Genomic DNA, 12,687 nt, shown 5'->3' with positions numbered 1-12,687 from the left:
AACCTTTTTAAATAAAACCTATAAAGTATTAATGTTAATTAACAAAGAGAAAAAGCATGTAGTGTCGACTGACTGTCTACCTTTTATTTAATTAATAAGTATCTACCTAGACCCAGAGCGAAAAAAAACAATCACACTTAAGCAGATTTGTTTGTTAATACAACACGTGCGAAAATTATCAAATCTCGTCTAGTTAATCTTCTTTAAAATTTGCAGTTAAGTTTATATACTATATGAAAAGTATTATCATTTGATAACATTTATATATATAGTTTATTGAACAATAAAAAAAAGTTTGCTCTAAAAATTTGGTCCAAGTACCTAGTGTACGAAAAAATCTTTCGGTTATCGATTCATACACCATTTGGATACCTTTAAACGTCTTGAATTGTTTTGAATACTATTAGATTAAAACTTATGCTGATATATTTGTTATTTTATATTTACTTAACTTAAAAGAGTTAAAAAAACGTAAGCATAAACGAAAAAACAACAGAAAAAAGACTTTATAAAAATAAAAAAAGTTATATTTAAATTAATTACAATAACGAGCAAAAGGTTGTTAAAAAATAAATGTAAAGTAAATATTTCTAAAGTAAATGAAATAATAAAAAAATTTATATCAACTTAAGTACTAGTTCAAGTCGTAGTTAAATGATTTCGGATATTATATAAACTTCAGTGAGAGTTTTTAAGAAGATTAAATTAGAAAAGATTTAAGTACCGTTGGACTTTTAACATTAATAAACAAATCTGTTTAAGTGATTATGTCTAAAATTTTTAGTTTTCCACTAAATAAAACAAATTTTTCTATATTGTTTGCTGTTTGTTTTAATTCTATTATCTTAACAGGTCTTTGCAAGTGGTAGAACAGTTTGTGCAAGTTTTTATGCTTAAAGTGGAAAACACAGGCTATAAAATGGTATAGATAAGTCAACAACTATACAACGCTTGCGCTAGACTTACAACAAAGCTTATGGACTGTAATGTGAAAATATTTGTATCTGATAATTACATAAGTAACAGTTTAGTTTTTTAACTTACTTGTATTAAAATGATGTTCTAGTTACCTAAAAGACAAAGATAAAAAACTTAAATGTAGTTAAGACAGTTAAACAAGGCAGAATTTCAAAAAGAATTAAATCATCTAGTAAATCATATTAAATCAAAATAAAAGTTTGATTTAAGCAGGCTTATCTGAAGAAAAATTCAAAATAAGGAAAACTATTTGAAATTACAATAAGTCAAACTACAATTGTGTTGATTAAAGCTATATTATATTAAATTTTGTTTAGATAGCTTAAACTAAATAAAGAAAAAAATTGTTAACATTAATTTGATTTCAAAAAAAAACACAGATTAAAAAAATCTAAAAAACAACAAATTTTTACTGATCGGGTTAGCAATGATCGGGTTAGAAATGATCAGGTTAGAAATAATCGGGTTAGAAATAATCGGTTAGAAATGATCGGGTTAGAAGTGATCGGGTTAGAAATGATAATAAACCGTTTAATATATACATGGATAAATAAAGTATGAAACATTTATATTAGATATTATATTTATTCAGAATTATAACATGTTTTTTATTTTGTATTTGTTTTTCATGAAAAATAATATTTGTTCGTTTGATTCATAGAGTATTTTAAGTAAAAATACAAAGTAGTGCAAAATTTTACATTCTTTTTTGTTAGTACTGGAGATTTTTTTAGTTAAACAAAAAAAAAAGAAACTTTATTAAATAAAAAAACAAAAACTCTGTTAAACTAATTGTAAAAAAAACTTGTACGCTTTTAATGAATTCTTCATCATTGTTAAGATAACAGTTTAATTTTTGTATTTATATTTTAAATTTAGGCGGCCTGCAAAGTTTTACAAAAAAAGTCGGTCACGACAGAATTTTATGAATAAACTCTACTTTCTAGGTGTAAAATATTACTGACTACTGCCTTGAAGCCTTAACTCAATTTAAACTAATATATAACATAAATCTAAACAACAAAAGAAGAAATAATAAAAAAATTATGTAATAGTTTGTTAACAAAGATCCTAACGAACATACAATAAAAGAAAAAAATAAGAATTTGTGTGTTTAATAATTATGAGCCATATCTATAATAGATCAATGTTTGTTACACTATTAATGTGTTATAATTATGGCTTATGTTTAGTATATGCCGATTACCCATATTGATCTTTTTATTTTGTATACTTTTTTCAGTACTTATTTAATTGTTTAAGCGGAGAAACGCGCATCAATCAAATGAAAAAAGTATTGTACAACTAATTATTTAAATTAACCAAACTTTGTTAATATTAAATAAATCTATCAGGCTAAAATGAAACTACTGTTTTTTTTTTAATGTGTAACTTGCCGAATTAATTAACACTCATTACAATTTCATTTGTTTAAATTAAAAGTAAAGCATTACTTTGATAAAGTAGTTTTTTTTTTGTATTACAAACCTCTCTTAAAAATTTTTGTTGTTGAGTACTTTTGACAACTTTTACAAGCTCTACAGGTGATTTTTCTAATGCAGTACCGTACACAACATTCTTCCTCCGGTCAGTTTCCGAGCTTACAATGTTCTTTTTTCCAGGTAAAACATCTTTTTGTTTATTTGTCGGTAGTTTTTCGTCAACCTACAGCAAGTAACGTTTAATTTTTTTCTTCATATAAGTATAAATATCAAAATTGAAGCAGTTTGTTAATTGTTTTATACTTTTAATTTTTGAAGGAAAATCAAGAAACTATATTTTTTAAACAAAATTAAACTAGTTGTACAAACAGCTGTACTTATCAAAATAATACGTTTATAGACAATTAGAATTCTACAAAAAGTTTGGAAAATATTCTATTAAATGATCGCTTTTCTCATTCATTAATATGTAATGCACATACAGTTCAAGTTAAGGTGTTTTTATGTACGGTGCTGTAACTTAATTATTGTTCAGGGCTTTGAATGCTTAGTGACAATTTTAGTTTCGTTCTTTGGTGTCTTTCGGGTTTGCTTGTAAGTAGTTATTATATTTTATAAAATTTTAATTTGTCATATCAAGTTGTATCTAAATTTACTTTCGTTATAATTTAGAATAAACCATTATAAACATTTTAAAATTTCTGTTACCCCAGGTTTTTATAGCTTTGACTACTTTAAACTATTAATTTATTAACTCAGTATTTAATGTTTGTTGCTTTACTTCTTTTTATTTACAATAGATTAATTATTATGTATTTAAAATAAATGTATAAAAAAGTTAATTAAAATGCATCACTACTTTTTTTTCCAAATATAAAAAATTAATAACCTAGATGCAATTAAATAACTTTTTTTAATCTTAATGTATTAGAGCGTAATATGGTGACGTAATTATTAATACTTTTTTTGAATTCTAACGACGGTTTAATCTTATGGTTCAGTATTTCTTGAACTTTCATGTGAGTGCTTTATATAATGAGTTTTAATTTTATTTCTTATTATACTTAACTTTATCATAATTTAGACTTAATAATTAACTATTCAAAATAAAAATTTAAGCGTTTGTTTACAAAATATCCTAGCGAAACAAGTTATTTGGAATATATAATAATAACAAATTATAAAGTATCCTTCTTTTATTACACTGACATATGTTTCTGTGTGTTAAACGAGTCAACACTTTTTAACTATTCTACTATTCATTTTCATAGCTCAGTTGAAGTGTGTTGACTCGTTTAATACATAGAAACATATGTCAGTGTAATAAAAGAAGGATATTGCATAATTTGACTTAATAATTACAAAATAGTTTTATAACAGTCGGTTTAAAAGCATATAGTGTAGCTATTATTAACCATTATTATACAATATTCAATAGTATTTATTCTTATTTTTAATAAACACATACTTATACCTACTTTAGCTCCTATTCTTTCCTTACAGTACTTATTTTTTACAGAGCTCCGTTGAAGTGTGGTAACTTGTTAACACACAGAAACATGTGTTAGTGTAATAAAGAAAGAGTACTGTTTAAATTTATTATTATATCTTTTTATATAAATATATTTTAATTATTAGATAGAAAAAACTTAAGTTAATGTTAATTAAAACTTGTGTGAATTCCATCTCATGCATTTTTAGCAGAACTAGTATTTGCACTTGTAGAGAGACTTTTTACATTTTAGTTACAGAACTAAAATTTAATACTCTATTTAACTACTTTTATATTAAAATAATTTTTTGGTGATAAACTTGTATATATTCAAGTTCTTTATAAGGTTACTTTTTTGATTTTTGGATATTTAAACTTTTGGTCAAAAAAATTAAACCTAAAAAATCAACCTTTATTATCTAAAATATTCAAACAAGCAAACTTTATATAACTAAAAAATAAATTTAGAATTGTTACTTTAAATATAAAAAATCTGAGATAACTTAAAAACAGTAGTTCAAAAAGTAAGGGGCAATTAGGCGATAATACCGTCCCTTTGCTATATTTTTTGCTATAGAGCAAAACAAGTATATAACATAAAACTTGTTTAAAATGTTTTTCTGAAATCTATTTTTTATGCATGGTGATTAAACAAAAATTAAGTACTTACAAAAGAATTTTATCAAACAGTTAAAAGTATAGTGAATATAGATGAATTGAAATTCATTCGTGAGTTTTTTATTAAAATTAGTTGTAAACTAATGAAAAAATAGTACTTTTTTTCTAGTTACACTAAAAGAACATAAGTAACATATTTTGCTAGATTTGAAGGTAAAAGTTTAAAATTAATATCAAGCTGTTTTTTCTAAGGTATTGGGCTACTAATATTTTTATCAAAAGTTTTACTTTGATAGAAAACTCAATGAAATTTCAGAACTAAAACAAAAATTGCTACTACCCGTTTGCTTAAAAAGTATTACTGTTTATTATTTTATTTTTACTAAAACGTTTATTTAAAAGTTTAAAAATAATATTTGGAAGAATTAAATAAAGAGTTTAATATTTTATATTTGAAAAGTAATAATGTCATTATATTTTATCTACATTGTAACAACACATTTTTAAATAATAAATCACTTAAAAATTTTTGTCCATTGACGTAAATAGTCGAGGTAAATTTTTCGTGACGCTCATGTGATATAAAATGCGTTAAAAAAGTAAATATTTTAAAATTATATCTGTATTTCTAAGAAGTATTTGTTATATGCTTCTAAGTTTTAGATCGGTTAGTTAAGTTTTTGAATACAAATTTGTTTTAAAAGTTTGATCAAATAACATTGTTTTTAAAGTATAATTGATTAAACTGGATTAAATTTTTGTAAATAAGTACTTTTTTTGGGCGAATGGATTCAAGTATTTCTTTCAGCTTGATAATTTCTTTTTCCTTTTCTTCTATCTTCGCTGCTTGATCTTTGACCACACCTTCTAAATGCTGAAAAAAAATATCAAAAAAAAGTAAAGAATATTGTAACTTTCGTAATAACAGAGATATATCAAAAAGTATTGGTAAGTTAAGAAAGAATAATATTTGGATCATAGCTGAGAACTACAATTTTTTCACACCACTTTATAAATCTCTAAAGTTAATTTAAGTTGCATAAAGATTAGTATGATCGTAGATTAGTAAAAATTAAAAAAAAACTCTATTGACTATTTTAAATGATTTTTCATTAGTATATTTGCTTTAAATGTTTATTAAGTTTAGAAAAAATAAAGTTTGGTTAAACTTTTATGAGCATTTTAATTTTCATTAATTAATAATTAACCTAAAAGATTGGCAAATTCAACATAAGTTATGAGGCTTTATCCGTTTTTTTTTTTTTATGAAGCGAGTAAACATTCATGTAAACTTTGAAAATTTAACTACAAATAGTAAGAAACTTGGCCTATTTCCTATTTTAACTTGTTTTTAATCTTTTTGTCTTAACTTAAACAAAGAACTTAAGTAGATAAAAAATAATATTGTTTATAAACATTTAACTTATCATAACTGACATGATGTGAAGGTATATTCTTAAAGCTTTATTTAACAACAACAATTTTGTGATAGTAGTAAATAAACTGTCAATTAGTTCTTTAGATGCAAAAAAATACTTATAGTACTTATTTATACTCTTATCTAATAGTAAAAAGTAAAGTTGTTTTTTATTTAAATAGTAATAGTATTTAAATAACAACCATTAACTAATTTTAATAAAGTATATTTACCTGTAGTTTTAGCAAGCAAATAATATGCAAATACTAAAGTTTTTGTTTGAATTTTAAAAATAGAAATGGTTACTACAAATCTTACATTACTTAAAACATTTTTTAAAATTAAAAATTAGTGTAAAAGCTTATGTTGAGAAGTTATTTTAAAGTACTATGTTATTTTTTCACATTTTATAAACAAAAAAATATATATATACAAGTTCTATAAAGATAACACAATAAGGCGTTAAGTCTTAATGATGCTGAAAAGCAAAGCCCATCCGAAAATTAAAACAACTGTTTTTGTATGCGTAACTTTATTCAACTATTGATGTTTCGCTGCAATTAAAATATGAATTACTCTACAAAGTCTGTAAAGTTTAACGGATTTTAGAAACACTTTAAGATAATAATTTGTTATTTGATATACCTTTTTGCTCTTTTTCAAGGCTGGTTAAAGTGCTCTATACTTTATAGTCAAAATATAAAAAAGTACACACCTCTGAGGAAGACTTTGTGCATAAAGTAGCTTGTAAAGTATTGTCTGTTATTTTATACTATACAGATACCACCTAATATGTATAAATTTTAATTGTCAAAACAATGTTTCACATGTTTGAAAATAAATCAAACGAGATCCAGAGTTGAATAATAAAATCTGTAATTTTTTTTATATAAACATGAAAAATTATAAAATGTACTATATATAGATATAGTTACACTTAATATATAAATACATATTATACACAGTTTTGCTTTTCCACTTTTCTTTGTTTTACAGTAAAAAATAGTTGTTACAAAAATTTTACAAGTATATATTTATATCTTTCTTAGAGTTAAATTAAAAAAGAAGTAAAGCTTTATTGATTAGCATCAAGAACTTAATAAAATAAACATATAGTATTTTTTATTATTAGTTTTGGTTACACTTTATTTTACAGCATTTCAAAAAAACCCTAACTGATAAATAAAACATTTGGATTGATTAAATTTTATTTTTGTTCACTTTTGATTAATTTTAATCTTGTTATCAGTCTAAGGTTTTCCGTAAAATAAGTAATACTTCTTCCGGTACCATTGCAATTAAAGTTGTTATTACATGGAATAAAATAAGTATAAAATAATGACTTCTGAACGGCTGTGGTTTAATACTTATAAATCTAAACAGATAATTTTAAACATCAATAGCCTTTAGTATTATAATTTTGACCGTTTTTTAATGAACAGTTCGAAGTATATGCTGTACAATAAAGGTTCATTTTAACCTTTTCCAATGTTTGTCAGGACTTCAAATTAAGTGATAATTCTAATAATTTACAATAAGTAACATCAATAAATGATAGTATACTCTTTAAGAAGATATAAAAAAAAATTCATAGTTTAAACAATGTCAGCTTTAAGAATAGTTTTGTGTGAATAGTTGTTTAAGTAAAAGGAACAGGAATAAACTTTAAGTAGTTTAAAATTTGTTAATACTTCCAAGATTATCAAAAAATTATAATCAATGTTTTATGTTGTATTATAAGTTTTTAAACTTGTAATATAAGTTTTACATAGAAATTTTTACGTCCTACTGATATTAATTTTCAATAGTTCATATTGTAATACTCAAAACAGTCCAAGTTATTGATCAAATGCTGACTTATTGCTGAAATACTATTAGTTGCTTTTTCGCACCCTCCTAAGCCAATTCACTGTTTCACATTCTATTTTTATTGAATGTTGATTGAATATCTTAACTAATTTTTACTTGTTCTACCTAAGAATATTAAAACAAAACCATGTAAATAATGTAGATAACACAACTATTTTTGTTTAACTTTGTTTATGTGACAACGTTTCTCTGATTAACAGCTCTTCTGACATAAAAAAGCACGTCAGGACTAAAAATATGTATGAAGACCACGTCAGGACTAAAAATCTATAGATAAACTGGTAATCTCTAGTTTACCAACAAAGGAAAATGATAGACTAGTTGTAAGCAAACTATTTAAAGATGGTCCAGCATATGTATATAATGCATTCGCTATTTTCACAGATGACAGTCAGAGATATTTATTTTTAGCTAAAATGAGTAACATGACATACACGTAAATCTGGAAGTTACTATAGAAAATTTAATTTACAACAAACTAAGATTTTAGATGTTTTAAATAAAGGGTTATTCAAAGTTTTTATACTAGTATTTTAAAAAAATTACCTATAGTTGTAATAATGTTCCTTATAAGAAAATATTCTTATGAAACAAAAAGTAAATTTAATCAGCTGCCATGCTTATAGAGCAATTAAAATCTGACATATATTTAAGAGTTGACTTAGCAAATGTAGTAAACATATTTTTGGTTTTAGGATATCCACTAGATGTTAACAATTCTAAAACTACCAAACAAAATACACATTTAATTTGTTGAAACTTTACTTAAAAATATCCTGTATATCTAAAGTCATTATATCCTCCGAAGTGTCCAGTGTTCTCAAAACTTCCGTACCTTGGCAATATTTTTAAGAAGTTTTCTTAGAAAATTTATTAGGAAGTAAACCAGGTTTTCGGCTCTGTTCGTTTAAGAACAATTTTGTTTACTGATCGATCTCTAAGTGGAATTTACAAAGAAATTTCTTCCACCCAAGAAAAAAGTAACATCAGTTATAAAATTAGTTGTCACTGTGGTTGTGACTACGTGGAAAAAACATCTCAAAAATTTCACGTAAGAATCGATCAGCATGTTCCAAAAATCTTGAAAAGCTGGTATGATAGTCCTTCGGAAAACCTGCAAAAAAATACTTCTCTGCGATTGGAAAACAACTATTGAACAATCAAGAGTGGGCGAGAAATTATAAAGAAGAGAACTTTTTAGTTTTAATAGGAGCGGATAACTCTTTTCAGCTACATGTTCTATAAGCCTTATGCATTCAATCTTTAAGGCCAAGTTTATGTAAGCAAAAAAAGTTTGTGTATCAAAACAGACATTTTATATTTTTATATCTTTATATATAAGTAATTTTTAAGTAATTTGTTTCTTAGATATTTCTAAAAACTGTAGTTTTATTTTTATTGCTAGTTTTTTTTTGCCTGTCTATTTTAGTATGGTTTTACTCTAACAAGTTTTGTGATACAGCAAAGTTGTTTACTATTAGTATCTTATTAAATTTAAAGTCTACACTTGATAACTATGCCATTTTATATTTCTAAATTTTTAATGTTTTAAATACATTACAGGTTATATAAATTTCAAGTTAGTTGAATTTGTAAGATAAACTTTTTTCGAAAAGCTTTACTTAAAAGTACTCAAATTAATTTAAAAAATGAAATCTTTTTTGTTATAGTTTTTGAATAAGTTATGCACCGGAAAAAGATGTTTAAAGTTAATGTATAATTTATAGTTTATTGAACGACAAAAAAAAAAGGCGCTCAAAATATTTGGTTCTAGGACCTGGTGCACAAAGAATTTGACCGTAATTAAAACAATTTAACCAATATCAATGAGGGCTGTTAAAGTTTAGTCAGTTTAAGAAAAGTGCATAAAAGCGATATAATATTCAAAACAAACAACAAAAATAAAATACCCACCCACAATAATAGCAATGTAATCTATAAATATTATGATTTTGTAAACATACATACCTTTGCAGAATAACTAATAATTAGTGATCTACTGAATATAGATCCAATTCTATTTAAATTAGAAGCCCCACAACGTTAAATACTAAAAAAACACTGACGTTTTTTTTCTATTGTACTGATAGGAGAGAAGGGAAATTTTTTAGGTGATGGGCCAGATTTATCAGAAAAACTTTTTACGGATAGGACATATTAGAAAATAAATCTCTGCGGGTCGAAAAAATTTGGAAAACTGTACAAAAAAATTCAAGTTTTTAAACGCATAGACCTATTGAAATAATTATTCTGTTTACTAAAAATTAAAATAAAATTTATTTCATATAAAAAAGCTGAAGAAAATTGTTTTGCTCAAGTAGTCTTTAAGCTAAAAAATACGTCGCAAGCAAGAGGTTTCTGCCAGAAGTTCCGCCCATGCGCTGTACTTTTTCCATCTCTATTTTATAAGTATATTGTAGATGTTAACTAAATTACCTAAGATAAACAACTACAGCAATTTTAGTAAATCCGGACACAATGCCTAAGTTTACCTGAAATCATATTCACAGTTTTCTATCATGCTTTATAAAATGTTTTAGGTAATGTTTAAATCTATGTGATTTTTTTTCGTCAATATTTGTGTAGTCTTATATATTTATTTTAATTTGCATTTATATCACTAAAGTAAACATTTTGTAAAAATGTTTAAATATTTTTTAAGACTAAACAAGAGAAGCCTTACTAATATTAAAATCAAATACAAACTGCATTAAAAAAAGAATAATTGCATTCATTATACCTAAAAAACACCAATCTAAGTATAAACTACATTTTTAACACAAATATTTGGCTCAAAAATGCGTACTCCCTAGAAAAATTACTGTAATAATCTACTTCTGCATTTTTTTCAAAACTTAACTTAATGAAAAGAAACAAAACAAAAATGAAGAACATAATTTTTTAACTAAGATCAGGCCGTATCCTGATTATGATCTAATTTTAAATTAGGGTCTTGCCGGATCCAGATTTTAGAATTAAAAAGACTGCATTCTGGTTCCGTTAGATAGCTAGTATTTTTTCTAAAGTACAGTCATGAAATATCTACTAAAATTCCCGAAACAAAATCAGTAAAGGCGGTCGGGTTAATAATTTAGCATTTGGTCAACAGCTGACCATCATTTTGGATTGATTTGAAATTCACAATATGAATAGCTTAAAAACAACAAGCTCTCAAGCTGTAATCTAAATTCAAGGATACAAAGAAATAAAACAAATAAAGTCTTATGCTAATGTTTCAGGTAAGTTTGAAAAAGTATTAAGTAGTTTAAAACAAAATAAGTTACACCAACACACAAGTCGACTTAATGACTACATCAAATTTTCTATAAGCAGTTTAGTAATTTAAAAGAACTAAAGTTAAGTAACTTATGTTATTTTTTTATTAGAAAAAACAACTGTTAAAAGTCTTTAATTTTTAAATAAATGTTCTACAAATTGATGAGCAATGCTGTGCGAAAAAAAAAAATTTAAACACGCAAAAATTTGCAAATGGAAACATAGCCCTTATAACAACATATTAACCTATTTTCGTGATTATTTTGTTTGGTTAGCCTGTTTTTTTTATAATGTTGTATAATTACGTCATAGTTAAACTGAATTCAAAACTTGAATAATCTTCAAAAATGTTTTACATTTAATTTAACTTTTGACAAAGAATCAAAGACACGATTCGAAAAGTATGTAATTTTATTGAAACGAAAAATGTAGTTGCAGTCACCTCTTGCGAATCTACGCATATTGTTACCACAGCAAAAATGCGTAACTAAACAAGAGAACGTAGCTAAATGAGAGGTAACAAGTATACATACTATACTCTACCTTTAACACCATGTAATACAATTATAATCCTACGTGGGAAAGAAAAACAATAGCTAAAAATAAGATACTTATTGAGTTAAAACATTGCCATAAATATTGTAAGGAGTGGAAGACTGTAAATTGTTTAATGTAAAATGGGGGCTAACACACCTAAAAAATAAAAGCCAGAGAGTTCAAAAGGTTCCTTATGGAAAGCACAAACTAAAAATGCAAAAATCTCAAATTTGATAAAAAGCTATCTTCTATATTTTTCAAAGTATTTACTTTAAAAATTTTTAAATGCTTCTTTCATTATTGAAAAAAAAACCTGGAATTCTATAAAAACCTACTTTAAATTTGACAATTTAGGAAAAAAACTGGTAAAACCTAGAATTTGAAAAATTTTGAAAAACTTGGAATTTTGTACAATTTTAAGATTTAAATAATAAAATTTAGATTTGATATAAAAAATCTGTCTTTTTTTTCTAGAACTCTAAAATGCGTAACTATACAAAAGTGCGTTACTAAACAAGTGCGTAGTTTCGCGAGAGGTGACTGCATATCAAATTTCAAATGGTATTTAAATAAAAATTAGTACTGTTATATTCAAATTAGCTTAATTTATAACGGCTCTGCTTTAATTAAAATTTCATTTAATCTTGAAACTCAAGCTAAAATGGCTATGCTTCTTGTTAGTCTTAATCGCTTGGTTAAACTGATACAACAGTCGTCATAATTATGTCTGCCTGATGAGTTCTAATAAACGCGAAAACTGTCGCATGACCTGTTTATATGGTCAAACAGTGCAGTTTAGTGCTATTAGTTTTTAAAGATGTTAGTTTTATAATCCTTCTTTGCCGTATACAAATAAAACAATATTAATCCAGCAGTTTCAAACTAACAATTAGTTGATCTCTGGCTCGATTAGCTACTTTTTCTAATTTTTCATTCCTTTCTTGTAATTCTTTAACTGTATCATCACTTTCGTGAGTTGGGTTGGTGTATACGTTTTGTTGTGAGGTAACGACAACTACATCATCGCCATGTGATGACTTAAACGGCCAGCAGTTCAT

The 12,687-nt window shown here is 25.0% G+C and overlaps 1 protein-coding gene across 1 annotated transcript; it reads right to left on the bottom strand.

Annotated features, from left to right (window-relative positions):
* Positions 1 to 1,853: 1,853 nt before the first annotated feature.
* Positions 1,854 to 12,687, bottom strand: LOC145836624 (uncharacterized). Its single transcript, XM_082944410.1, has 4 exons — positions 12,517 to 12,687; positions 5,303 to 5,404; positions 2,467 to 2,643; positions 1,854 to 1,862 (listed from the first exon to the last, which is right to left on the bottom strand). The coding sequence occupies exons 1-4, from the start codon at positions 12,685 to 12,687 to the stop codon at positions 1,854 to 1,856; spliced, it is 459 nt and encodes a 152-aa protein (XP_082800536.1).

The sequence above is a fragment of the Thalia democratica genome, chromosome 5 (assembly GCF_965202585.1).
Source record: "Thalia democratica chromosome 5, ktThaDemo2.hap1.1, whole genome shotgun sequence".
Lineage (NCBI taxonomy): Eukaryota > Metazoa > Chordata > Thaliacea > Salpida > Salpidae > Thalia > Thalia democratica.
This window is presented reverse-complemented; position numbering and strand designations above follow the sequence as displayed.